The 27,912-nt window shown below is 45.0% G+C and overlaps 1 protein-coding gene across 2 annotated transcripts; it reads right to left on the reverse strand.

Annotated features, from left to right (window-relative positions):
* Window positions 1-1,639: 1,639 nt before the first annotated feature.
* Window positions 1,640-27,769, reverse strand: rars1 (arginyl-tRNA synthetase 1). Of its 2 annotated transcripts, none has more exons than XM_048235114.1 (15): window positions 27,606-27,769; window positions 26,671-26,805; window positions 25,964-26,152; window positions 22,299-22,407; window positions 22,055-22,155; window positions 21,596-21,717; window positions 20,357-20,477; window positions 19,487-19,616; window positions 17,523-17,627; window positions 16,542-16,720; window positions 16,347-16,456; window positions 15,811-15,916; window positions 9,928-10,100; window positions 4,418-4,665; window positions 1,640-2,012 (listed from the first exon to the last, which is right to left on the reverse strand). In XM_048235114.1, the coding sequence occupies exons 1-15, from the start codon at window positions 27,648-27,650 to the stop codon at window positions 1,903-1,905; spliced, it is 1,983 nt and encodes a 660-aa protein (XP_048091071.1). In that variant the 5' UTR covers window positions 27,651-27,769; the 3' UTR covers window positions 1,640-1,902. The 2 variants fall into 2 exon arrangements, with proteins under 2 accessions (XP_048091071.1, XP_048091081.1); XM_048235124.1 differs by lacking the exon at window positions 27,606-27,769 and adding an exon at window positions 27,396-27,480.
* Between the last annotated feature and the right edge of the window lie 143 nt (window positions 27,770-27,912).

The raw sequence follows: 27,912 nt of genomic DNA on the forward strand, positions 1-27,912 counted from the left end.
GTGTGACAACGCTCAGGAAAAGAGCATACTTTATGTACTGTGGACCAACACGCTTTGTGACAACGCTCAGGAAAAGAGCATACTTTATGTACTGTGGACCAACACGCTTTGTGACAACGCAGGAAAAGAGCATACTTTATGTACTCCAACAGGAAAAGGAAAAGAGCATACTTTATGTACTGTGGACCAACACGCTTTGTGACAACGCTCAGGAAAAGAGCATACTTTATGTACTGTGGACCAACACGCTTTGTGACAACGCTCAGGAAAAGAGCATACTTTATATACTGTGGACCAACAGGGTTTGTCTTCTTGTTTGAAACATCCCCATGTAAAATGTAGGTCTAAATCTTCTTAATATAGGGCGTTAATAATTAAGAATCTATTTGGGTGATTGGGGAATAATCATTTCTATTTAGATGATTGCCATTTGAATAGGCTGGGTGGATGGGTTTGGAGCATTGCCGGAATAACATGCAGCAGTAGAAACCCAGTCGCATAGTCAAGTCTGTATAAAATGCATTCTTTTTGTACTTAGTATTTCTATGATCTCGCGTGAAAAAGTTGTAAAGGGAACCGGAAGCCCTTTATTCTTAATGGCCTGTGTGATATTTTACTTCAAACACTTAGAACTTCATTTTCATAATAAGACAGAACCAGGGAGTCTGGAGACGACGCTTTCGTTTGAGCAGAAGCAGCTGAGGCAGGAAGCCACTGACCGCCGTACTGACCGCCGCACTGCCTGGTGATTACCGGCAGCTAATTTACCAAATCTTTCATTTAGATCTTAATTCCAAAATGTGGTCCAACGTTGACCATCCAATGAATGAATAACAACCTAGGTCCTCTGTACCTCGTCAATCAGTTCAATTAATCGCCATGGCGATTATCAGGAGCCCAGGCATTAATCAGAACTCTTTCATTTAATCCTAACGAGGACTTCAAGGTTGCAGGTGTGATGCACCGATAGGCTACACACTGACCATAGGCACTTCCATTAGGAGACTCCTTTATTGCCTTCAGTTGCAGAGCTTCAGTACAGAATGCTTTAGGTGTTGTGTGGACTGGGGTAGCACCCACCAGGAAGGAAGAAGAAAAAGACTATAAAAACAGCCTCGGTTATTGCGCTGACCGAAACTGGCCAAAACTGGCCCGTCATCAAGTTCAGCACCATATCATCTTTTTTCTTTTTGCTTGTTTACAAACAAACAGCCACTTTCGGGGAAACTTGCAATTCTGCATTCTCCTAAAAGACCAGCAATTGGAACTCATTTCTTACTGCAGCTCTCCACTCATTTGACAAACCCAAAACAGCCTCGCGGCCAAGTCTCTCGGCCCAGGTGCACAGAGACTTAACTGAAATAGATAGAAATCTGATGAGTAGTAATGGCATTGTTATAAGCGCAGATCAATTCACAAGGCCTTAACAAGGCCTCAACCCGGAGTTTAAATTCAGTATGTTTTATGCTCACGCCATCTTTGGGATACGAGACGAGACGAGACGAGACGAGTTTGCGTTCCCAGCAGTGCGGGAGCAGAACACAACCTCTGCTTTCTCACAAGACACACACTCATTTCTTCAATTTCCGAAATGCTTTGTTTGGTTATAAACAAAAGAAGGAAAAAAAATGATACAGTGTAAATGTGAAAACAAGCATAATTGCCCTTTATTGCTGACACTAGGAAACAAAAGGGTCCAGACCAATTTGCTCTTTCTCCAGCAAATCAATTTTTCTTTCCTTTTTGTTTTAATAGTTTTGAATGATAAAATCCTGAAGGACATTACAGTTGGTAAACGATTGGCATTGAATACGGTCAGCTTGCGGCCTGTCAGTTCATAAACCTGCGGTTGAAGAGGCTTGTGTGTGTGTGTGTGTGTGTGTGTGTGTGTCCTTGGGCCGCTCACATCCTCTGCACGGGGGTGATGCCCAGGATGTCAAAGCCTTTGGCCATGATGGCAGCAGTGGCGTCGCACAGCAGCATCCGCCACATGTTCACCTTCACCACCTCACCTGGAACACACACACACACACAGATATGAATACATACACAAATGAAAACATACACACACATAAAAAGACAAAAAAACACACAAGCAGACATAACCACACACACACACACACACAGATATGAATACATACACAAATGAAATAGGGCTGGGATAAACGATTATTTTTTAAACGATTAATCTAGCGGTTATTGATGCATCGATTAATCTAACAATTCATTTTTTCAGTCCAATTCGATTTTGATTCGATTATCGATTTATCTCCCCATTAATTCACTAATAGCAACTTATACATGTTTATTTACATATCTGAATGAAAAAAACATGAATTCTTTAACATTGGAATATGTGTTTATTGCTCTTAAGATTCCAAAATAAAAGACTATACAAGTGCAAAGTAATGCATTCTTAGTCAGAGGTAGCATTCAATAAAGTTCAGTAGTGTATGTCTAATTGAGTGCCTGTCATTTTAAGACGTTCGTGTGGGAATCCTTGCAATTAACATTAACACAGTTAAAAGGCTGCTGATGTGTGGATGCAATTCATAACGTAGTTAGTTCAAATAACAGTTCGTACTTCTCCTTTGGACAAGCACTTTTGAGTCTTGGAAAACACTTTTCCATTTACATCGGGATTTTGCAAACACTCAGAGTCAATAATGAGCCCTGCATAACGAATACAAGCAGCTGCAAGTAAGCATGCTAAACTTGACACCCAAACAGTATTCTACCGTTAGCATTGAGATACTGCTTGATTGCATACTGTAACTTAACTTAGTTTAGTCTCCTCAATGTACTATGTTGTGATAAGACCTTAGCAGAGTTAACTTTAACTTTAATGCAGCAGTTTTGAACAAATTTGCACAGCATGGTCACGATGCTAAGCAGATTTAATAGCAATTTAGCCCACTGTGTTCTATGCAGTGCTTCTATGTGGCAACAACAATCCTTCAACAATCGTGAATAATTTGTTAAATCACATGCAGAGGAGGAGCAGCGGGCTCGTTACGAGAGAGAGCGGGTGGGGCGAGGAAAGGCTGTGTGAGTAAAAAGTGCAGCTCAATGAAATTATGTTATCTTATCTTTAATTTAAATAGTAGGACTACAACATCAATGTGTGGTGGCCGGTTTTGATTTCGTGGTGCCCAGCCACAGATTAGTCAACGTATGGAAAACACTGAAGGTGTAAAATTAAAAATATTTAGCAGCACACGTTGTGCTTGACGAATCGACGCTCATATTTTGCGTCGACGTATTTTTTGCATCAACGTCATCGATTACGTCGACGCGTTGTCCCAGCCCTAAAATGAAAACATACACACACAAAGAGACACAAAAATACAAGCAGACATACAAGCACACACACACACACACACACACACACACCAAAGGGCAAGCAGACAGGTTCAGATAGCAGGAAGGCCCTTATAAAAAGGATTCTAGTCGAGTCCGATCCGAGCGACCCGATCAATACTATGGCATTTCCTTGGTTGGCCTTTCCTGCTAAAGAGCCGGGAGTGAAATTAATGGCAGTCAAACGCCGCGGTGAGTGATGGTCACTGCTGTAACAGTGGACAGGAACACAACGCGGCAGAGACAGGAAGTGAAGGAGAGCAAAGGACGCAGAGAGGAAGACTGGCATAACGATGGTTATAACGACGAAGGAATAAAGAAGGTCTACACACCAGAAGTAATGCCTAATGCACCAGGAGTAATGCCTAACGCAATCAAAACTTACTCACTAAAACGACACCAGGAGTAAAGCCTAATGCCATCAAAACTCACTCAATAAAACGACACCAGAAGTAAAGCCTAATGCACCAGGAGTAATGCCTAATGCACCAGGAGTAATGCCTAACGCCATCAAAACTCACTCACCAAAACAACACCAGGAGTGGGCACATGGAATCACATCTGAGAGTGATCGGCATCTCCTAAACTCTTCTGTGTAGACTGCATTGTGTGCGCACATCGACTGAGCCTCTCAAGCAGGTGGCTAAAACAGCCAAAGGACATTCCTCTGACAGAACCTCCCACGTTTCACACACAGAGGGACCCTTGAGGAGGAGATTAGACTTGCGGATGCTTTTCTTCACCTGCCAATAAGCAGCCCTGGCCTAATACAATTCCATTCCCCATCACCCAGGTGCATGGTACACTATGGATGTGCATTAGAGCAGAGTTCCTTGGCAATGCTGGAGTTGCTTGAGTAAACAGTGCCCCCTAGTGGAGGAACTCAGAAATGCCTCATAACTCAACTGCACAGCTGGAATGACAGAGTCCTCACGAGTCCTACTGGGTGTGGAAACCCATAAAGAAGCTCACATATGCTGAAAATGTTGCTGTTGTTGGTGTCTGTCTGTCACTGTGTGTGTGTGTGAGTGTGTGTGTGTGTGTGAGAGAGACTCACCTGTCTGTCGGTCCTTCTCCACGCAGTAGCAGCTGTCGTAGAACTCGGTGAAGGTGGTGGCCAGCTCGTACAGGTAGTCGCAGAGCGTGTGCAACAGCAGGTCATCCAGAATCTTCTGCAGGATCTCAGGGAAGCGCAGGATGCACTTGCCCAGCTTCCACTCCTTCTCGTGGTCCAGCAGCACCTCGGTGGTCTCGGCCGCCTTGCGGAGCGCCGCCTCGTCGATGTTGGCCAGCCGGGCGATGGATCTGGAGCGCAGAGGAAGAGGGGATGAGCGATGCAGGATTATTAGAGAGAGAGAGAGAGAGAGGTTTGGGATGAGCGATGCAGGATCACATGATTTAGCAACGCATGTGCACGATAAACAAGACCTAGAACATCACATTCAAAGAAAAACACAAAAATACAGAGAGGGAGACAGACAAAGAGAAATAGAGAGAGCAAGAGAGAAAAAGAGAGAAACAAGAAAAGACAGAGAGAGAGAGAGATAGATAGACAGACAGACAGACAGAGAGAGACAAACCTTCTTACATGATTACAGCGATAAAGCTAATGCAGTGATAATGTCCAAAATCAACAAGGCTTACACGATCACATCGAAAACAGACAACAAAAACAAAACAGAGACTGGTGGTGTGTGGTGGTGGAGGTGGTGTGGTGGTGTAGTGTGGTGGTGTGGGTGATGTGGTGGAGGTGGTGGAGGTGGGTGGTGGTGGTGGTGGAGGTGTGGGTGGTGGAGGTGTGGTGGAGGTGAAGGTGTGGTGGTGGTGGTGGAGGTGTGGTGGAGGTGTGGTGGTGTAGTGTGGTGGTGTGGGTGATGTGGTGGAGGTGGTGGAGGTGTGGTGGTGGTGGTGGAGGTGTGGTGGAGGTGGTGGTGGTGTGGGTGGAGGTGGTGGTGGTGGAGGTGGTGGTGGTGGTGGAGGTGTGGTGGAGGTGGGGTGGAGGGTGGGTGGAGGTGTGGTGGAGGTGTGGTGGAGGTGTGGTGGAGGGTGATGGAGGGGTGGTGGGTGGAGTGGTGGAGGGTGATGGAGGTGGTGGTGTTGGAGGTGTGGTGGAGGTGGAGGTGGTGGAGATGGTGGAGGTGGTGGTGGAGGTGGTGGAGGTGATGGAGGGTGATGGGTGGAGTGGTGATGGAGGTGGTGGAGGTGTGGTGGAGGTGGTGGAGGGTGATGGAGGTGGTGGAGGTGTGGTGGATGGTGGTGGAGGTGGTGGTGGAGGGGTGGTGGTGTGGAGGTGGAGGGTGATGGAGTGGTGGTGGAGGAGGTGGTGGAGGTGGTGGTGGAGGGTGGTGGAGGTGATGGAGGTGTGGTGGAGGTGAAGCAGAGGGGAAAATAAAGGGGAAACAGCAAGTGAGATGGTCAGGCCCGTAGAACACCATGAGAATCCTCTAAAACAGCTTGTTGTGGTTGTGGCCCAGATCCTTCACACCTGACTGGTTTTAAGACCACGAGGATCCACTTAGAACCACTATAGCAGAGACGGTTGATAAAGCGAGACGATTCATAAGAGGGTAAATTCTGGCACGTTGTGAGGTGGGGTTCGAAGCCGTCATGCCCATTTAGGAGTCTAGCGGGAGGTTCAGTGTCTATGTATTCCTATGGGAGAAATTGACATTTTCTCAGAATATGACCAATCCCTTAGCCCTACATTCAGCGATGTAAGTTTTGAACCCATTTTCTACAAGACACATGTCTCCCTAACATTCCGACATTGAAATTGCATTTTCCAACGAAACAAATAAAGACAAAAATAGCTTTGTTCATGATCTGTCACTGTCTCCTCAAAGCTCTGGTGCACAGCCACCTGTTCTCAGAGGCTCTAGACTCAGAGATGGATGATAAACTAACCTAACATATTTTTTGCTAGAACTAGTAGACTACCACAAAGTTGCTGAGCGTTATGTTATTTCAGGTTTGTTTGCAACAATATAAAGTTTAACCAAAGTCCTTGGCTGCTAGCTAGCTGGCGGTATTCCCATTCACTTTTCCGTTTACTGTGCTAGCGTTAGCTAGCTAGCTCTTCTTTCGTTAATGGGGCAAAATTAAATTATTAATTCCGTGTCCGAAAGAGTGTTTCATTGGCATCACACACAAACAAAACAAAATTATATTTATATGTTATTATTGCTTATTCAGAGAAAAGTTTATGTTTTGACACGCCTATTTAGGAGTCCGGAACTAGTGCCATTTCGTTCCATTGGTGATCGTTCGTCTTATGATTCATCTTAGTTAACTATAGACCCTTTCAACAATAAAAACAAAAACGATGCTTGAACGTTCTATTTGGGCCCCAATCTACTTCCTCTGCATTAAGATAACATATGGAATGTTAAAAAGGAAGTCTTGTGGGGCCAACTATGATGCTGATAATGGAACTCTCTTGAAAGGGTCCATAGTCTACTCAAACCATGAGGATCCACTTAGAACCAGTATAGTCTACTAAAACCATGAGGATCCACTTAGAACCACTATAGTCTACTAAAACCATGACACTGCTGTGAGAACCACATAGATCCACTTAATGCCATGAAGCTTATGTGTACAACCTGCACTAAACTCCAGAAGTGTCAGATCTCCTGAGTCATGTGTGTGTGTGTGTGTGTGTGTGTGAGAGAGAGAGAGAGATCCAGATGTCTGCTGGCTTCTCACATCCAGACTCTGACTAATCCAACACCCATCCCGTGTCCCAGGATCACACACACACACACACACACACACACGGGTGAAGGTGGATAAAGGAATGCCGTGTACCAATTAGTGCTAATGGACTCAGTATTTACACTGATGCTCTGCAGAACACAGCAACACTGTTAATATGCTGACATCATCAACTCTAACATTAACCAGGAAATCCATCACCTTCATCTCCCGATCCCACCCCCTCTCTCTCTCCCACACACACTCCCAATCCCACCCCCCGCACACACACACACACACACACGGTAAAGGGCACGTCAGTAAAGGTGGAGTATGTTTAAAAAGGAGTATGCTATGGTAAGGGGCCTTGTAGTCACTCACATCTGCCATCCCCTGCACCACGGTGGCCAAATCCCAAAGTCTAACGGGAGGCAATTTCAGCTGGTGATTAGAGGGGGCGGCAGGTCACCAAGAGCTTTGATGGCTTTTCTGTCAACACAGTGTGGCGGTTGGAGAAGGAACAGATTGGGCACACTTCACCTGTACCCACCCCTCTATATACAACCACACACGCACACACACACACACCTAAAGGCCAGGGCAGTCCACAGCTGTGCCCTCCGCACTGACCTGGCCTCAGGCATGCTGGGCAAAGCTCTTTAAATGGATGTTTAGAGCTTCCTGACAGCGTGCCGCATCCAGCAGGAATGCTGTTTGTCTCTCTGTGTGTGTGTGTGTGTGTGTGTGTGTGTGTGTGTGTGACTGAGTGTGTGAGAGAGTGTGTATATGTGTGTGTGTGTGAGTGTGTGTGTGTGTGTAAGTGTGTGTGAGTGAGTGAGTATGTGTGTGAGTGAGTGTGTGTGTGTGTGTGTGTAACCCCAGCAGAATGCAATCAGCCCAGCTCTGGGGCAGAACATCCATTAGGACTCTGCATGGCCACGGCACTGGCGGCGGCAGCGCCCAAAATCCCCGGGTGACAGGCGGAGATTTCACGACTGGCTGCCCACCGCCGCCGTGTCACACGGCAAATCTGGACAACGAGCGACAAGCTGCCGCCGCGCTCAGGAAGAGACGAGGCGTGGAGCGGAGTTTCGGCGAGAGCTAAACACAGCTTTCATCTCTTTTTACAACCCAACTACGCCCCCCTTTTTTTTCCTGACATTTCTAGATATCATCACTTTTGCTCTTTCCCAAAAAAAAAATTCTGATAAGAATTTTCTGTGTGAGTGTGTGTGTATGTGTGTACAAATGTGATATATACAGTGCTGTTTAAAATGTTTTAGGTCCATCTGTAACAATGCGGAGTTGCACGGTACAGACACAAAACAACGTATGGAAAATGTAAATATTCTGACACATTATTATTATTAGACAAGAAAATAATACATTTCCCAAGACATATGCCTGAAACTTCGCACTGCAGTAGTGTAAATAACCACGGTGTCCTGCCTGCCCAGAGCCCTCCTTAGAACTGGGCACATGCTTTTAGGGAGCCATGAAGGTGTGTACTGCCTGTCCCCATCGTCATTCAACGCCATCTCAAGGGGTGCTGTGCTGTGCTGTGCTGTGCTGTGCTGTGCTGTGGCTGTGGCTGTGGCTGTGGCTGTGTGCTATGGTGTCCAGCATTGATTCCTGATAGAAAACCAACAGCTAATCAAGCAGTGTTTTGTTTGGCCTCTTGCACGAGTCCTGTTTAGGGCAGAGAATCACTAAAGTGGTGAAATCCACTCGTCCACTGCGAGCCTAGCCTACCGTCGGATCTCCTCGTCTCCGATAGCAACGGCTGCCAGATTCCCCCGCTGTCGCCTCCGAGACTAGCAGTTCAGAGGGATGGCATTGCACCAGTGTGGCACCAAACCCCCCTGGCATGGCTGCCACGCTTGGCACGACTGCGCCAGCCCCATGTGCTGGCCATGGTTAGTTAGGCAGCTAAATGTACAGTGAAATTCCTGTGCACAGGAACAATAAAGACCATCGGTTCACCGAGTTCACCAAACGCTCCGGTTAGCTGTGTTGGCACCGCCACAACTTCCTGTCTTCTCCTGCTGTGGACTGAATGCCGCTGGTTATAAGAACAGATTCAACATGGCCGACCTCAGCCACCCCCTACTGATCTTGAGTTGAGTTGTGCTTATGGCGTCTTCCTGTTCAAAGGGACTTTTTGGGTTTCTGAATCTGCTACCATCTCCTGCTGCTTCGTCTAAAGAATTTAAGACCTTGAGACATTTGATAACTGCTGGGTAGAAGTGATCAAAGCAGAATTGAAATGAGTTAGCGTCGTCTGATCGTCTGAAGGGGACTACAGATGCACTGCGTGTTGTCTGACTGCTCTCCAGACTGATGGCCTGAGATTGGCAGGTTATGAGGCCTGAGGATGGCAGGTTATGAGGCCTGAGGATGGCAGGTTATGGAGCCGACTGCACACAGACAGAAGTAGAGTGGACACGCGTGCTGGTATAAGTAAGGGATAATGTATAGAACGCCGGTCATTATGGCTGGTATAAGTATAAGTATATATACTCTTTTGATCCTGTGAGGGAAATTTGGTCTCTGCATTTATAGCAATCCGTGAATTAGTGAAACATGCTACAGCGGCGCTCGGGGAGCAGTGAGGGGTTAGGTGCTCAAGGGCACTTCAGCCGTGGTTGTGGGCATAGGAGAGCAGTGCTCAACCACTTCCCCCGCCCACATTTTTCCTACTGATCGGGGATCGAACTGGCAACCCTCCGGTTACAAGCCCGAAGCGCTAACCAGTAGGCCACAGCTGCCACACTCTGGTGGCCGTCACTCTGAGCTAAGGCAGACAGGTGCTGACACAGAGTAGCAGGAGGGGACAACACACACACACAGACAGACACACACACACACACACACCTGATCCTGGTGAAGGCGTAGAGCAGGTAGGCAGCGGTGTTGCCCCGATCGTCGAGCATCTTGTCGAAGGAGAAGACGTAGTCGTTGATGCGATTGTGGGACAGGTCGGCATACTTGATGCAGCCAAAGGCCACCGCTTTCTGGGCTTTGGTCAGTTCCTCTGGAGTCAGCACCTATATGACACACACACACACAAGAAAACACATCAGAACGGCACCACCTTCAATGCACATAACACCAGATGTTTCAATATCAGTGCAACGCCACAAAACAACAAAAAACTCGGATGTCAAGTGAGCCCTATTTCCACCCTTGCAAATTCCACCCTCGCCCGTCACACACACACACACACACACACGCACACACACGTGTAAACACACATATACACACACACGTAAACACACATACACGCACACACACACACACAGACACACAGACACACACACTCAGACACACTCAGACCATGTGGCCCTATTTCCGCCCTTGCAAATTCTCAAGTAATTCTGAGCACACCTATACAGGATGCAGATCCTCACTGTCACCTGTTGCCCCCGCCCACAAACACCGCGGATCCTCACGACTCTCTGTCCTCTTGCTTTAGTGATGGAACCTTCCAAATAAACGGTTCAAACCCGCTTCAATAAATAATAGAGCGGTAAATAGTTAATCAAGTAAGGCGCGTCGCCAGTCCCCCGCTCCTCGAGTAATAACTGCAACTGAACTTCGTTGTTCCTCTAGAAGTGGAATAAAGCGAGCTCGTCCTAGTATTTAAATGTGCGTCGACTCCGTTTATCTCACGTCTTTATCTCGTTTATCTCTCGGCCTGACAGCGAGGCGATTCAGGCTTCCCCGAGCAGACAGGCCACTCAGTCGCTGCCAACGTCAGAGACCACCATAACAACTCAACCCCTCTGGGCAAAGGCAAACAAAACAAACAAATAGGCTATCACACACACAGACAGACACACACAGACACACACACACGGACTGATGACGGCAGTGATCGACGGCAGTGCCGACGGAGATCACAGCCTCCTTCAGATGGAACCATGAAGTCCGTGTTTCTGAGAGCTCGATCTATCTATTGATAGCATTCGCGCAAATTAGCTACTAACTAGCTAATTAGTCCGCCAGCCTGCCTGGGATCGGACACACGTTGGGCCTAGCATCAAGCTGAAGTGTTCAAGTTGCCTTCCACAGATCTGACAGCACTAAGCTAGAGGCTACGCTGAAAAACAAATGGCAAAGGCCTCCCCCACATCCTTCCTAGTCAGTGCACACTGACGATGCAGCAGACAGCACAGCACAGGAGAAATGACTGACAAGTGTGTTCAAGAATGTTGGCATGGAAACCACTGTTAGTGTCTGATAACATGTAGGAAGAAGGAAGTGTCTCAGTTTCTGATTACAGAATCCCCGCATGGTAACAGAAGGCAGATCTACTTAATTGATAGGAGTCAGAAAATAAACTCCATTGAATTGGTAACGGTGCTATAGACACTCCTGTGCATGATGATGAAGCTAGGTCTCAGGTGAAACCTGGAGTAGGAAGTCAATTAAAGGGGTGGTTCAGGATTTTGGACATAGGACCTCATTTCCAAGTAAGCAAGTGTGCTATTTATCAGTGGAGACCGTTTTCAACACGTTTCATCCAGTTGTTCAAATTGCAGAGTTCGCAGGTGCTAGGCTAGCGCAAGTCAACGGTATGTGCTAGCCTGCCACTAAAAACAGTCTTACCTACTCCAAAGGGCACTCGAGGCAAATTCCAGACAATCGATGTAAATGTCTGTGTTGATAGAATAGTGTAAGAAATACAACTACCCTCGCATCGCGTTGCAATAGTTATACTTTGTTCCCTGAAGTTGGTAGTAGTCATTTTGCATCTCAGTGGAGGACTGATATTACCAAGGCTACTACTAGGTATCCCCATTGGAGTGCGCTTTACTGTATACTTTTTGGCGCAGTACTACTAACTGGAGCAAGTATAATTCCGCCGCTGCTAAGACATTAGTCCCTCAAAATGTAATGCGATCGTTGAAATGCAAGGATAGAATGCAGACGACACACAGCTCTATCTGTCCTTTCCACCTGACGACCCCCTGGTTTCAGCACGGATCTCAGATTGCCTTTCAGACATAGCTACATGGATGAAGGCACACCACCTCCAGCTGAACCTCTCAAAGACTGAACTGCTGGTCATCCCAGCTAAACCTACCATACACCACGACATCAACATCAAATTTGACTCCCTGTCTGTTTCACCGACCAGGACTGCAAGAAATCTAGGAGTTGTTCTCGACAACCAACTAAACTTCTCAGATCATGTTGCCTCAGTCGCCCGGGTCATGCCGTTTCGCACTCTACAACATAACGGAAAATCAGGACTTACTTGACTCAAGATGCTACCCAACTTCTGGTTCAGGCAATAGTCATCTCACGACTCGACTACTGCAATGCCTCCTGACAGGTCTCCCAGCCTGCGCAGTGAAACCACTTCAGATGATCCAGAACGCGGCGGCTGCCTGGTCTACAACCAACCCAAAAGGGCACATGTTACCCCGCTGCTCATCCAGCTACACTGGCTACCTATGGCGGCCCCGCATCAAATTCAAGTCTCTAACGCTTGCCTACAAAGTAGTCTCCGGTTCTGCTCCCACCTACTTGAATGCCCCTCATACAGACTTACACTACCTCCAGACCGGGCTGCTCCTCTGACGAACGACGCCTAGCTCTACCACCGGTACGCCAAGCCAATCCAAACTTTTCATCTGTTGTTCCCTCGTTGGTGGAACACACTGCCAGTTCCTACAAGGGCAGGGACATCCTTTTCCACTTTCAAAAACTCCTGAAGACCCAGCTCTTTAGAGAACATCTACTCTCATAGCAACACTTACAACAAGTCTTACTGATCCTAGCACTCACCAGCCGTTTTAAACTGACAAGTAACTGCTAAAACAGCACTCACCGACGACTTATTCTTACTGTACTCTAATGTTTTTTAAACTGTCCTAAAATTGTGAGAATTGTTCTAAAACTTGCTGTTTACCATGTTGTTAGTCGCTTTGGTTAAAAAGCGTCAGCCAAATGTAATGTAATGTAATGTAGAATAATGTTAGAAATAAAACTATCAATACAGACATTTACATCGATAGTCTGGCGTTATAATTTATTTGCCTTGGGTGTACTTTGGAGTGGGTAAGACTGTTTTTAGTGGCAGGCTAGCACATACCGTTGACTTGCGCTAGCCTAGCACCTGCGAACTCTGCAATTAGAAGGACTGGATGAAACGTGTTGAAAACGGTCTCCACTGATAAATAGCACACTTGCTTACTTGGAAATGAGGTTCTATGTCCAAAATCCTGAACCACCCCTTTAACAGATGAGGGAACTGACAACGTGATGTTCAATATCGATTTTCCAAAATTGTAAAATAAATTACAGGGAAAAGGTGAGTTTATTCATTTCAATAGCAATAACCTTCCACAAAGTCTCAGTAAAGCAGGAACTTAAACACAGAGAATAACATCCATTGTGTCCATTATATTCCTTCTAACTGCTCATTAAAAACTTTTATGTCAGATATACATAGCTGTGTACTACCTTAAAATATGCTACACTGATGCTAGGCCCAACCTCTTGTGGTTCTGATGCTAGGCCCAACCTCTTGTGGAATATGGATGTGGCACTGATGATGGTCTGAACGTGACTGAAAACATGTTGCACTTCACTGGGTACTACTCTGCTCTTGGTCTTTTTATTTTGATCCATAAAAACTCTACTTGTCTTTTACCGGCAGTACATGGTCTACAATCAACCAATGTGTGTATTCCTTTTTTAAGCATATTTTTTGGGGCTTTTAGCCTTTTATTGATAGAGGACCGTTTGGATGTAAAAATTCACCGTGAATCAGTTAGAAATCGATACAAATGTGTGAAGATTAGAACCAGTTGAGATAAAACATGAATCGCAATGCAATTTTTGCACGGAATATGATGTAATCTGTTTTTGATTTTACTTGTTTGACTTGACATCAGTACAATGATTGGTAACAATAGTAAAATTGGAGTCAGGATGGTCAAAAGATTATTCTAATTTAAAACCACCTCATCAGGATGCTGGATAAGACAGAATACGCAATACCTGGTACCTGCTCCTACCCATCACTATACTCCATCACTATACTCAGTCACTACACTCCTTCTACCCATCACTATACTCAATCACTACACTCCATCACTATCCTCCTCCTACCCATCACTACACTGCATCACTATACTCCCATCACTATACTCCTCCTACCCATCACTATACTCCTTCTGACGTCCATTACATCCCTTCTAACTGTACAGTAGGTGTATGGGAGGGCCTCTGTTCCCCCACAGGCAGTGATGATGGTGATGATGAGTACGCCTCCAACCTCACAGCTGATTAATCAACCCCACGATTAATCGGGCAACCTCTACTGCTAACTGTATGGAACTGTATGGGGGACCTCTGTTCCCCCACATGAAGTGATGATGAGCACAGTCCGCCTCCACCCTCCACCCCCACAGGCAGTGATGATGAGCACACTCCGCTTCCACCCCCACAGGAAGTGATGATGAGCACACTCCGCCTCCACAGGCACTGATGATGAGCACACTCCGCCTCCACCCCCACAGCTGTCTGCTCCACTCATCTATCCACCTTCAGACTGACCATCAGTCAGTGTCCTTGCTGTTCTCTCTGAGTGTTTGTGTTTACTGTGTGTGTGTGTGTGTGTGTGTGTGTGTGTGTGTGTGTGTGTACACAACTCTTTATCTGCGGCGGTGTGTGTGAGCTGGGCTTCCTCAAACACACAAGTCAGCGCCAGACAACCTGTTCAAACAGCACAGAGAGTGATGGTGCAGCAGGGAGGGGCGGGGCCTGCTATCAGCCGAGAGATGAAATGGGCGTAGGATGACACGGCGGAGAAGACACAGAGCCGATGACACGCCTACTCCTTTAACTCATCTGAGCTGGACACAGAACTGGACTACTCCTTTAACCCAGCAGATCTGGACACAGTACCGGACTAATCTAGCCTGACGAGCCAGACCCACATTAAAATGTAGGGTCTGGGCACTCACCGTTCGCAGTGCTCAGTCCGAGGGGCGGGATAATCAGTTGTCTTTCAAATTCCCTCTGCACGCAATAGGACAGCGGCAGCGCTATGAGTCCCATGCGTTTCCCACCAGCGGAGCTAGTTGGCTAGTGTCACACTGTTCGCCAGCAGCAACATCCATCTTATTTGTTTTCAAGTAGCAGGGATATCAAGCCAAACCGTTGCAACTCTGCCATCAATCATTATGTTAAGCCCACCTAACAACTCTATCCACGATTTCATTGGCCTGATTAAGTTTCGATTTCTGGAGCTCACAAGCCAACGGAGAGTTGCTAGACTAGCCCTGGCAGCAAATGTAATTTGCTGGCGCTAGGGGCACGTCTAGATTTCTAGGCTAGGACTAATCCTTTAACCCAGCCAGATCTGGACAGAGAACTGGACTAATCCTTTAACCCAGCTAGATCTGGACACAGAACTGGACTACTCCTTTAACCCAGCCAAGCTGGACACAGAACTGGACTAATCCTTTAACGCAGCCAGATCTGGACACAGAACTGGACTAATCCTTTAACCCAGCCGAGCTGGACACAGAACTGGACTAATCCTTTAACGCAGCCAGATCTGGACACAGAACTGGACTAATCCTTTAACCCAGCCGAGCTGGACACAGAACTGGACTAATCCTTTAACCCAGCCGAGCTGGACACAGAACTGGACTAATCCTTTAACGCAGCCAGATCTGGACACAGAACTGGACTAATCCTTTAACCCAGCCGAGCTGGACACAGAACTGCTGGTACCTTATCTCTCTCCTTGTCCTTCAGCTTGTCCATACTCCTCTTCAGGCCCTCGTCCAGCAGGTCCATCAGCCTGACCGTGTCGCCCGAGCGAGTCTTGAACTTCTTCCTGAAGCAGACGGACAGAAATGAGCCTCTACTGGCCTTTATACACATCATTCATCATCAATTTGATTTGGTCATCAAAACATTAGAAAAACATCCACCTACTTTGTCTCCACTCTGTGGGAAGATATTAGTGCACTAAGGTATTATTACCAAGTGGGAAGACATTAGTGCACTAAGGTATTATTACCAAGTGGGAAGATATTAGTGCACTAAAGTATTATTACCAAGTGGGAAGATTCCAAAAGGAAGAAATGGGATAAAAGAAGATCAAGAAGGTGACTGGAATGAAAGACATGAACAAACAAACAAACACACAGACACCCACAAAGACACACACAGACAGACACACACAGAGACACACAGACACACACACACACACTCACAAAGACACACACAGACACACACACACAGACACACACACACACACTCACTTGTCCTCTCCCAGCACCACTCCGAAGCCGGCGTGTTCCACTCGTGTCACTTTGGGGTCGTACCAACCAATCATCCGAGCAGCGGCAAATACCACCTGAAAATGGACACCCTGGACACACACACACACAATATCACATTTATGTCCCAAGATCCTATGAACGCAGACACACACACGGACGGACACACATGCACACCTGTCCGCTGTCTGTGACGTAGATAAGGATGTCGGCCTTCTCCACGAACACACGGTGGTACAGGGCGGCGAGGTCGGAGGTGTCGTAGGTGTAGCCTCCGTCAGACTTGACCACGGTCAGAGGGATGGACTGGCCCGGGGCAAACACCACCTTCCTGCCCTCGTCCATCTCCACGAGCCCTGGAGGGGGGACACAGAGGGGTCGAGTGTGTGAGTGCGCGCATGAGAGAGAGAGAGGGAGAGAGAGAGAGAGAAAGAAAGAGATTGAGATTGAGAGAGATTGAGATTGAGAGAGATTGAGATTGAGAGAGGCAATAAAATTGCCCATGACAGAATAAAATAGATGTGACAGAAAAAAAGTGAATGTTGTGCCTTTCTCTTTTCCAAACATATCTAGGCTCTAGGCTCCATCTGTCAGTCAGAAATTATGAGGTTTCAACTTTAACCTATGGAGTATTGCTTATTTTTGTAATTCTATTTATTCTGAATTGCTTCAGATTTGAAGTACCTGGAAATTCATGTGGTATAATAAGAAGTTTATATTCCACACAGTGCATTTTTATTGACACACAAACAGTTTAAGCTAAAAAAACAAAAATGAAACAACAGCGCCCCCTGCTGAGTCTAGAGGACATGACCATTAAATAGATGACAACACATTTTAAAAAATAAAGTATAGCTAAGTATAGCTATGATGAGGTATGTGGGAACTCTGAACAGATTCTTCCATGTTTGCAGTTAAGGTCTTGCTCTCTTTTTCCTAATTACTCAATTAGCTGTAATTAAACATTGAACTTTGCCAATTGTACAAATTAGTGGTCATCATCTTTAAAAAAAAAAAAAAAATCAACACTGAAGTGTATGGGCATGCGCATGGGGATGTGTACTCTGGGCTTATTATTATCCCCATGTGAAACATCACATTACAGACATTCATCATTTCCGAATAACAGCAGTAAGAAAACATAAATAACTTTCTGACCTTTCTCTTCAAACTTCTTGACCACCTCGGTCATGAGTTCCTGGTAGAAAGACTCCCCCCGCTCCACCAGGGACACGTCCAGGCAGTCATAGACCTTCTGAAACTCTGCAGAGGGAGGGGATGCTCTTAGAGTAAGTACGGCAGCAACACGCACATCTGGGGAGCCTCTGGACTCTCACACATCACAACACACACATCACTCATTCAACTAGACATGCAGACAGAGTCACAGAGTGTGAGAGTGAAGGTGAGACAGAGACAGAGAGACAGACAGAGAGACACACACAGAGAGAGAGAGAAAGAGAGAGAGAGGGAGATTTAGAAGAGACACATACAAAAGATGAAAGAGCCAGCCAGACACAGAGGTGTGCGTGTGTGCATGTGTGTGTGTGTGTGTGTAGAGCAGAAACAAAAAGCCAAAGAGAACTTTTAAAGAGCGCTCCTTCCGTCCTGACTGTCACATCAAAGCACCCCAGTGACGAGTAATCGCTAGGCAACCCCGATGTCTGATGCCCTCTGGGCTGTCCTCTGCCTCGAGGCGCCACTCACCTCTGGACAGAGCACGCCCACAACCTCCCAACGCAGACGCAAAGTGCCAAAGAGACGCACAACCTCCCAAAGTGACCTCAGTCCTGCTGCCATGCCCGTGTGTCCACTCAAACTCAGGGTCAGAGGCTCACAGGCAGACTACACCAGACACGCAACTCAAGCGTTCCGTTCAAGTGGCGTATGCTGCAACAGTGAGCTTCCACTATGACATCAGTGTTCCATTCACGCAGCGTATGCTGCAACAGTGAGCTTCTACTATGACATCAGCGTTCCGTTCACAACAGTGAGCTTCCACTATGCCATCAGCGTTCCGTTCACGCAGCCTATGCTGCAACAGTGAGCTTCCACTATGACATCAGCGTTCCGTTCACGCAGCGTGTGCTGCAACATTGAGCTTCTATTATGACATCAGCGTTCTGTTCATAACAGTGAGCTTCCACTATGACATCAGTGTTCTGTTCACGCAGCGTATGCTGCAACAGTGAGCTTCCACTATGACATCAGTGTTCCATTCAGTCAGTCTTCTAAAACCTTTTGTACACTCCACGAATGGAGGACTTCAATTGCAAAGTCATTGCCCAGTTTTTAGACTGACCCTTTTCAACTGCACTGACCGTTTGTTTGCCTTAATACACAGACACACATACACACACACACACACACACACCTCCCCTAAACAGCTCACAGATGAGGTTAATACACAAACACATACACACACGTACACACCTCCCCTAAACATCTCACAGATGAGGTTAATACAAAAACAAATACACACACATACACACCTCACCTAGACACCTCACAGATGAGGTTAAAGGCGCTCTAAGCAATGCTGAGTAACGTCACTTCTGTTGACGTTTAAACGAAACAGAAATTTAGCTTGCTACTTCTTCCCACTCCCTCCCGTGCAATTGAAACTCTCCTAAACGCGCATCTTGTCAGTGATTTGCTGGAACAGTTTGTTATGTTTTTTTGGGCAAGGTTTGCCCAAGTTGTTTTGTGGCTGTTTTTGGAGCCTGGGTTGTCCACAGAGATCGCATTTTTTTTACAGTGTATTCAGGACACAGGCAGCTAGCGGATGGTGAGGTGATGTTTGCTGTAAGTGCAGTGTTTCCCACAGAACTGAATTCTATTTGTGGAGGTAGGTTTGGAGAATTAACTTGAATTCAACAGTTTTTTAACAAATTAGCATAGCGTGTTTATGATGAACCAGATTTAAGCACAATTTAGTATAACCTGGAAAATCATTGTGTGGTGGTCAATGTTGATATTGTGGTGGGCCACTACAAATAAGTCAATATGTGGGAAACACTGAAGTGACAAAAAATGTTTTAGCCTATAAAACGTATGACATCGCTTAGAGCACCTTTAATACAGACTCACACACAGGCTCACACACACACACACACACACACCTCTCCTAGACACGTCACAGATGAGGTTCCAGGCCTTGATGAACTCGGGCTCTTTGCTCTGTAGCTTGACCACACACTGGTACGCCCTCTTCTTGAACGCCTCGTCTTCGTCAAAGCGTTTTTTGGACTCCTGAAAGCACAAGGCACAGACCGAGGATGCATTCAGCCAACACGGATCAGAACAATGGAACACGGATCAGAACAATGGAACACGGATCAGAACAATGGAAACCTGATTAAGCCTGAAGAAGAATCGGAATCTGATCTGCTAACATGGTTGACACAGACAGAAGTTATCTTTACAAATCTACCAACCCATAAAGATCAAGATCAAGATTAAAAATAAAGATCAGGGCGCGTATTCACAAAGCATTTTATCTTACCACTAAGAGTAATCCTAAATAACACTCACTTTATCTTACCACTAAGAGTACTCCTAAATAACACTAATTTTTAACTAGGAGTTTCCTGTTTTCCTGTTTAAAACGTATTCACAAAGTTGCTGAGACCAATGTGAAGGCATACGAGTAGCACCTTTGCCGGAGTTGTAGGAGTTTCTCCTAAATCCACCGACTAGGAGCTACTTGTAGCCTTCCGGTTGTTTGTGAATACGAGGCCAGAACCTGAACAGCTCACATGGCTGACATGGACAGGAGTCTCTAGCTTTACATACAGCATACCAACCCATACAAATCTGAATTATGCGGCATTCATGTGTTCATGTGAAAAGAAACCACGCTTCTAGTCAGGCAGGCAAAGCTGGAAGTCTTCTTTAAAGATAGAGTCTAGAATCTTTGGTCTCACAGAACACAAACCTAGTGCTCTAGAACCTAGTGCTCTAGAATGGAGGGTCTCCCCTGAGGCGCTCACCTTGTAGAAGGCCTGGAGGTCTCCAATGGGTGGGGAGGAAGTGAGGTAGTTGGGGAACTTGTCCTGCAGGTGGGCGATCAGCATGCCGAACTGCGTGCCCCAGTCCCCAACGTGGTTTAGCCTGACGGGACACACACAACAGGGCAACGTCATCCAGCCACCAGAGATTTAGCACAGCAAGGATCCCATCTCCCTAGACATCTACCCACACCCAGCGTATCTGCATGTTCATAACGCTTAAGTACTCTTTTGATCCCGTGAGGGAAATTTGGTCTCTGCATTTATTCCAATGTGAATTAGTGAAACACAAACAGCACACAGTGTACACATAGTGAGGTGAAGCACACACTAATCCCAGCGCAGTGAGCTGCCTGCATCAACAGGGGTGCTCGGGGAGCAGTGAGGGGTTAGGTGCCTTGCTCAAGGGCACTTCAGCCGTGCCTACTGGTCGGGGAGCAGTGAGGGGTTAGGTGCCTTGCTCAAGGGCACTTCAGCCGGGCCTACTGGTCGGGGAGCAGTGAGGGGTTAGGTGCCTTGCTCAAGGGCACTTCAGCCGGGCCTACTGGTCGGGGTTGGAACCACAACCCACCGGTTACAAGTCCTAAGCCACGGCTGCCCCACTGTTTATGCTCTTATGAACAAGCAGATTTACTACATGTTCCATGTTACATGAATGGTATGTACAGGAGATGAAGGGTGGAGAAAGGACTGAACTCCCATTCTGCCACTTATTTAACCCTTTGGCACACCATTTTCCACACACACTGTTTTATGGCCTGTGCAGACCACACGATTTTAGCCCGAGTCTGGAACGAACAATCTCCCAAACAAGACGTGGCAAGAATTTGTAGTTCTGATCGCCAAATCGGACATGGTCCATTGTAAAAGACCATTGTGAAAGACAAAAGAAATGTTGTAATCTACACAGACCATTAGACAACAGTGAGTGATACTATTGTAGCATAACAATTTGTCTTGATATTGGAGGGGACATTTTAAGCTGAATATTGGGGGGGGGCATATAATGATTACGGCCTTGACATTGAGAACAAGGTCTCCACGACAGCTAGGGCTTTAGGCTCCTTGCTTACAAGCCTGTCTCCCAGTCCAAAGTGCTGCAAGTTCTCCGATTCGAACCTGTGCAAGGCTAGACCAGACCGCACTGCCCAGTCAAAACACAGCGCATGTTACATGTACGTGATGTTTTTGGTTTGTAAGAGTTAGAAAACCCGCACGTACCTCACCACCTCGTAGCCAAGGAACTCAAACAGGCGGCACATACTGTCCCCGATGATGGTAGAGCGCAGGTGACCCACGTGCATCTCCTTAGCGATGTTGGGGGAGGAGAAATCCACCACCACCTGAACACATTAAAAACAAACTAATCCACCACCGGCCAAACACATTAAAAACAAACTAATCCACCACTGGCCGAACACATTAAAAACAAACTAATCCACCTGAGCACATTCGAGGTCCCATAATTTCAGCACACAGAATGACATTTTGTTGTGCCTGAAGTTAGCAGAAACGTTTGAGGCCATTATATATCTATCTTTTATCAAATCTGAAACCACCTGAATTCAGGCACAGTGGCTGTGAATGTTAAGCCCTGAATAAGTCTCCTCCTCCCAACTCAAGACTTTAGGCTCCTCCTCCCAACTCAAGGCTTTAGGCTCCACCTCCCAACTCACTCACCTTCTTTCTCGACTCCAGAGGTGGCGGCTGTACGCCGTTGACCAGCAGGTTGGTCAGCAGCTTGGACACAATATTTTTTCTCAGGTGAACGTTAATGAACCCTGGAGATCACACACACACACACACACACACACACACACACACACACACAAATGATCACTGATACTACAGATTTAGAATCCCGGAATGCACATCTAACATCTACCTGACCACTCCGACTCGTGGGCCATCTCAGAGCACTCACCTGGACCGGCGATCTCTGTGCTCTGAATAAGCTCATTCTCCGGAATGTTCTGGACAATCTTCTCCGCAATCTCCCTAGGGTTGACCTTTGACCCCTTAGCCTTTAGCATCTACCAAAGGGGTACAAGAGGTCACACGAAGTCAATGGAAAGTCATAAGGTCAGAACAAGGACAAAAGAGGTCACAGGAAGTCAATGGAAAGTCATAAGGTCAGGACAAGGACACAAGAGGTCACAGGAAGTCAATGGAAAGTCATAAGGTCAGGACTCTCCACCAGTCACAACCCAGCTGTAGGGTATGGAGGTACACTCATAGATAAATGTTGTATTTTATTTGAACATGTATTTCATGTATGACCCCTGACTTTCTGTGTCCATTGGACGCTACTGTTGTATAAATGTAAGCACGCTACTGTTGTATAAACGTAAGCACGCTACTGTTGTATAAATGTAAGCACGCTACTGTTGTATAAATGTAAGCACGCTACTGTTGTATAAACGTAAGCACGCTACTGTTGTATAAATGTAAGCACGCTACTGTTGTATAAATGTAAGGACGCTACTCTGGTGCGTGCCCTGGTGAAGAGACCGAGAGAGAGGTCACTCATATGAGCCCAGTGCCTGCTGTAGTAATGAATTATAGCTTGAATTTCCCCTTGGGGATCAATAACGTATCTATCTTTCTAGCTTCTATCTATCGATGTTACCTCGGTTGGCAAATAAAGAGGAAGATCAAACAATAACCTTATCGTTGTGTATTGCGGTTGCTTTTGCAGATCCACGACACCAGCTTCCCATCCCATAAACAGGTCATGGCCCGCCAGGGAACTCGGCCTGTGTAATGCTATACTGTTATTACATTGCACTCTTATCTTGAGTGTGAAACTGCTTTCTGCTTAATCATTTTAAAGGCACCGCAGAGACATCACATGACTAATACACTTATCTGATGATACAGAAACTAAACTGAAACTAGTATAGGCTATTTCACCCTACTATGAGCATACGTTTCAGAACAAAGGCAACACATTCAAATGGGTAGAAATGTAGTCAGTCATAAGACATTAAAGGGTTTTGTTCAATTGTCCACCAGTTTGAATAACAGACATCAATTTAGCCCATTAAACTAACATGCTGTAGTATTTAAGTCGGGTTTGAGGGAAATTGTTAAGTGTATGTTATCATAATTTTGTCAGCTTGTTTTATGATAGCTTTATGTCATTAGACACAAAATGCACAATCATCATCTTGTATTTTTAAAGTGATATTAACTTCATTTATATGTTGTGACGACATGCGTCATTTATAAACCATTGTTTGACAAATCCACGTAGTCCTGTGGTCTGTTGTCTGAAGAGTGAAAGGAATAAGAGCAATACAGACAATCACACGCAACCATACTGCACATCTATAGTACCATATCTATAGTACAATTACTGCATATCTATAGTACAATTACTGCATATCTATAGTACTGCATATCTATAGTACAATTACTGCATATCTATAGTACAATTACTGCATATCTATAGTACAATTACTGCATATCTATAGTACTGCATATCTATAGTACAATTACTGCATATCTATAGTACAATTACTGCACATCTATAGTACTGCATATCTATAGTACAATTACTGCATATCTATAGTACTGCATATCTATAGTACAATTACTGCATATCTATAGTACAATTACTGCATATCTATACAATTACTGCATATCTATAGTACAATTACTGCATATCTATAGTACAATTACTGCTATAGTACAATTACTGCATATCTATAGTACAATTACTGCATATCTATACAATTACTGCATATCTATAGTACAATTACTGCATATCTATAGTACAATTACTGCATATCTATACAATTACTGCATATCTATAGTACAATTACTGCATATCTATAGTACAATTACTATCTATAGTACAATTACTGCATATCTATAGTACAATTACTGCATATCTATACAATTACTGCATATCTATAGTACAATTACTGCATATCTATACAATTACTGCATATCTATAGTACAATTACTGCATATCTATACAATTACTGCATATCTATAGTACAATTACTGCATATCTATACAATTACTGCATATCTATAGTACAATTACTGCATATCTATAGTACACCACTGCATATCTATACAATTACCGCATATCTATAAAGTACAATTACTGCATATCTATACAATTACTGCATATCTATAGTACAATTACTGCATATCTATACAAATTACTGCATATCTATAGTACAACCACTGCATATCTATAGTACAATTACTGCATATCTATACAATTACTGCATATCTATAGTACAATTACTGCATATCTATACAATTACTGCATATCTATAGTACAATTACTGCATATCTATAGTACAATTACTGCATATCTATACAATTACTGCATATCTATAGTACAATTACTGCATATCTATAGTACAATTACTGCAAGATATCTATAGTACAATTATCATGTATCTATAGTACAATTACTGCATATCTATAGTACAATTACCGCGCATTCATAGCACAACTGCATATCTATAGTACAATTACTGCATCTATAGTACATCTATACAATTACTGCATATCTATAGTACAATTACTGCATATCTATACAATTACTGCATATCTATAGTACAATTACTGCATATCTATACAATTACTACATATCTATACAATTACTGCATATAGTACAATTACTGCATATCTATACAATTACTGCATATTTTGTTTTTTGATTTAATTTATATAGTATATGTAGTAGTTCGTTTTGTTAGTTTTTCTTATCGTCTACTGTGGAGTTTTGTTATATGTATATACTTATATTTACCCTTTCTGCATGTTGTGTGTGTTGTCTGTATGCTACTGAGACCTTGAATTTCCCCTTGGGGATCAATAAATCTATCTATCTATCTATCTATCTATCTATCTATCTATCTATCTATCTATCATATCTATATGATTACTGGGAAATGGGTTCAAGCGGACCGAGGCTCAACGCCCACTAGATCAGTACTATACATCACAATGCTGTGCCATGTCGGAACTGTAAATGTGAACGTGATCATAAAAATAATCTAGGCCACAGCAAAAAAGAAACAAGGTCCATTTCCATATGATAAATGCTTATTTTCTATCTCTACAGATATGTACATACTTTGTTAAACTGTCAATGTTATGCTAAAACTACCAGAACCCCAGTGTACAGAAACAGGATTGTCCTCATTCATGCATGCCATTATAATGCACGCCCTTATATATTTTACTTCTACTGACTGACTCTTTTTTTCCAAAGCCATTTACAGTCACGCAAATATAGCCCATGACACTGACGTTGTAAACTCCTTACTGCCAAGTGATTCTTTTACACTTGTAGCACTTTACATACTGACAAAAAAATATATATATTTATGTTGGGAACAAAACTAGGAGCAAAACTTCTAGACAATTGTCAAAATGTCCATACTTATTCAGACTTCCCAGGAATGCGCAGACCAAGCACCCTGTGTGTAGGTGTGTGTGTATGTGGAGGGAGACCAAACTGTGCTATGGCCATGGGGCTGTTACACTGGTAGTCACCCTGTTTGTGAGAGGGCATGCGTGTGCGTCGTGTGTGTGTGTGTGTCTGAGTAAAGAGACCAACCTGAGCCATGGCCATGGCGCTGTTGCACTGGTAGTCTCCGAACTTGGCCTGCTGGCTGGGGGTGACAGCCAGGGGAGCGCTGTCCAGCTCTGGGCATGCGGCGCGAATCGCCTCCCCAAAGATCTCCTGGAGCCGCAGGTTGATGTTCATCATGGTCTTAGTGCACTCCATCCTCTCCTCCTGCAGGCTCTGCGGAGCCAGAGCAGAAATACCGGCATGCATTTTATTTTATTTTCATTTATGCATTTGCATTTATTTATGCATTTATTATTTTTTTGTCCAAAGCAACTTGAACAAAATGAGGAATAACATTCAAGCTACAATGCAGCTGTACTATAAGTATCACACGTAATACTATAACAATAAACACTACTGTACGTATCACACATAATACTACAACAATAAATAACTACTATAAGAATCACACATAATACTACACAGATCATCACTGGGCACAAGCAGAGGTAGTGAACAACACCACACATCAACATCACATGAGAAACAAGCATTAAATATGTTGTTATCTCCATATGGATAGCTGCATACTTTATGGTCTTACCCTACCTGTACAGAAAAAACTGTCAAGTACGACCGAAGATTCAAGAAAATGTGAGTAGGCTACACTGCAAAATGAATCTTCTTAAATCAAGCTCGGTGTGTGTCCATGTTCCATTGAGTCTCCAACTTGGCATATTTTCTGTACTTACCCTTTTCAGGATGTTGAGTCGGTACTTGAGTTTGGTGTTCTCTTCCCGTAGCTCGTCTATGTGATCGGGAACACCCGACACCACCGGGTTCTTCAGACTGTCGATTTCAGCAGACAGTGCTTTTATTTCGTTCTCCTGGGACACAAGGGATACCACACATGAGATTTCACGTTCGTCTATTCTCTCTCACCAATGTCAGAGGAAATAAGACAAGCAACTGTCAGATAGCGGCTTTTAAAGGACAGAGAGGGGTTGGTTCCCCATTCCCATATATTGCCCGTTTCCGAGAAACTGGGTGGAGTGGTGTTATCTTTACTAAAAATAAAAGTCAAAGCTTTAGAGTTCTATAACGTTCTGTGTGAAATATATTGATGTCGGGGGCAACGACTAACCAGCTGGTTACATATTAAATGGGGTGTTGAAGAACGCAGGAAAGGAAGCTAGTAGTAGCCTAGGCTACCAAGATTTGCACTCATAAAAACTGCTCATCAGCAAGCCGACAAGTTACAGCGACTATTCATCCGCACAACTGTTGGATGATGGCAGTGGGATGCAGGAGCTATAATTGCTTCGGTTGAGTTGGCGAACAGCTCCTATTTTTCTCGGTGACAACAAGGCTAAGATTATCACACACCAATGGTCCAGACATTAACAAAGCATCCACACTATGTTCTCTTAATTTAGCAACTACATGGGTTAGAACGCTCCAGACAGGGCAGACCTACAGTGTTTAAAGGATGAGACTGCAAATCTAAGTTACAGCGATAACGTTACACCGCATCCTCAGCTGGTGATGATAGTGACAGCTGCTGCCTTAACTTACGTCACCGACCAATCAACATGCACTCCCACACTTTTACCAGAGCCCGTTCATTCTCTGCTTTTACCAAAAACTGAGAAATTAGCCACCGAATCCACCGAAAAGAAGAACAAACCTGTCGCAGGAGTCGAGCTGTATATTCGGCTATAGGATCTCCCATGATCGCTGTTAAACCACAACTACACGATGAAAAATATAAACTTCTGCTACACGCCTCAGCTCAGAAGCAAGAGTGCCCAGAAGTTGCCTCAGCGTGCTTCCGGAACCGGGCCGGCTGTAGGGCTGTGGAAGAGCTTCACAAAGAGTGGCGGCGCGCGATCTCTCTGGCAAGGCAAATTTCACACTGCCATCGCGTGGACGCCAACGGGGTGGCAGTTACTTAGCCATTCTCCTCACACTCCTGCTTCACTTTGCCTAATTCT

This window comes from Alosa alosa, chromosome 2, assembly GCF_017589495.1.
Source record: "Alosa alosa isolate M-15738 ecotype Scorff River chromosome 2, AALO_Geno_1.1, whole genome shotgun sequence".
In the NCBI taxonomy this organism is placed as follows: domain Eukaryota; kingdom Metazoa; phylum Chordata; class Actinopteri; order Clupeiformes; family Clupeidae; genus Alosa; species Alosa alosa.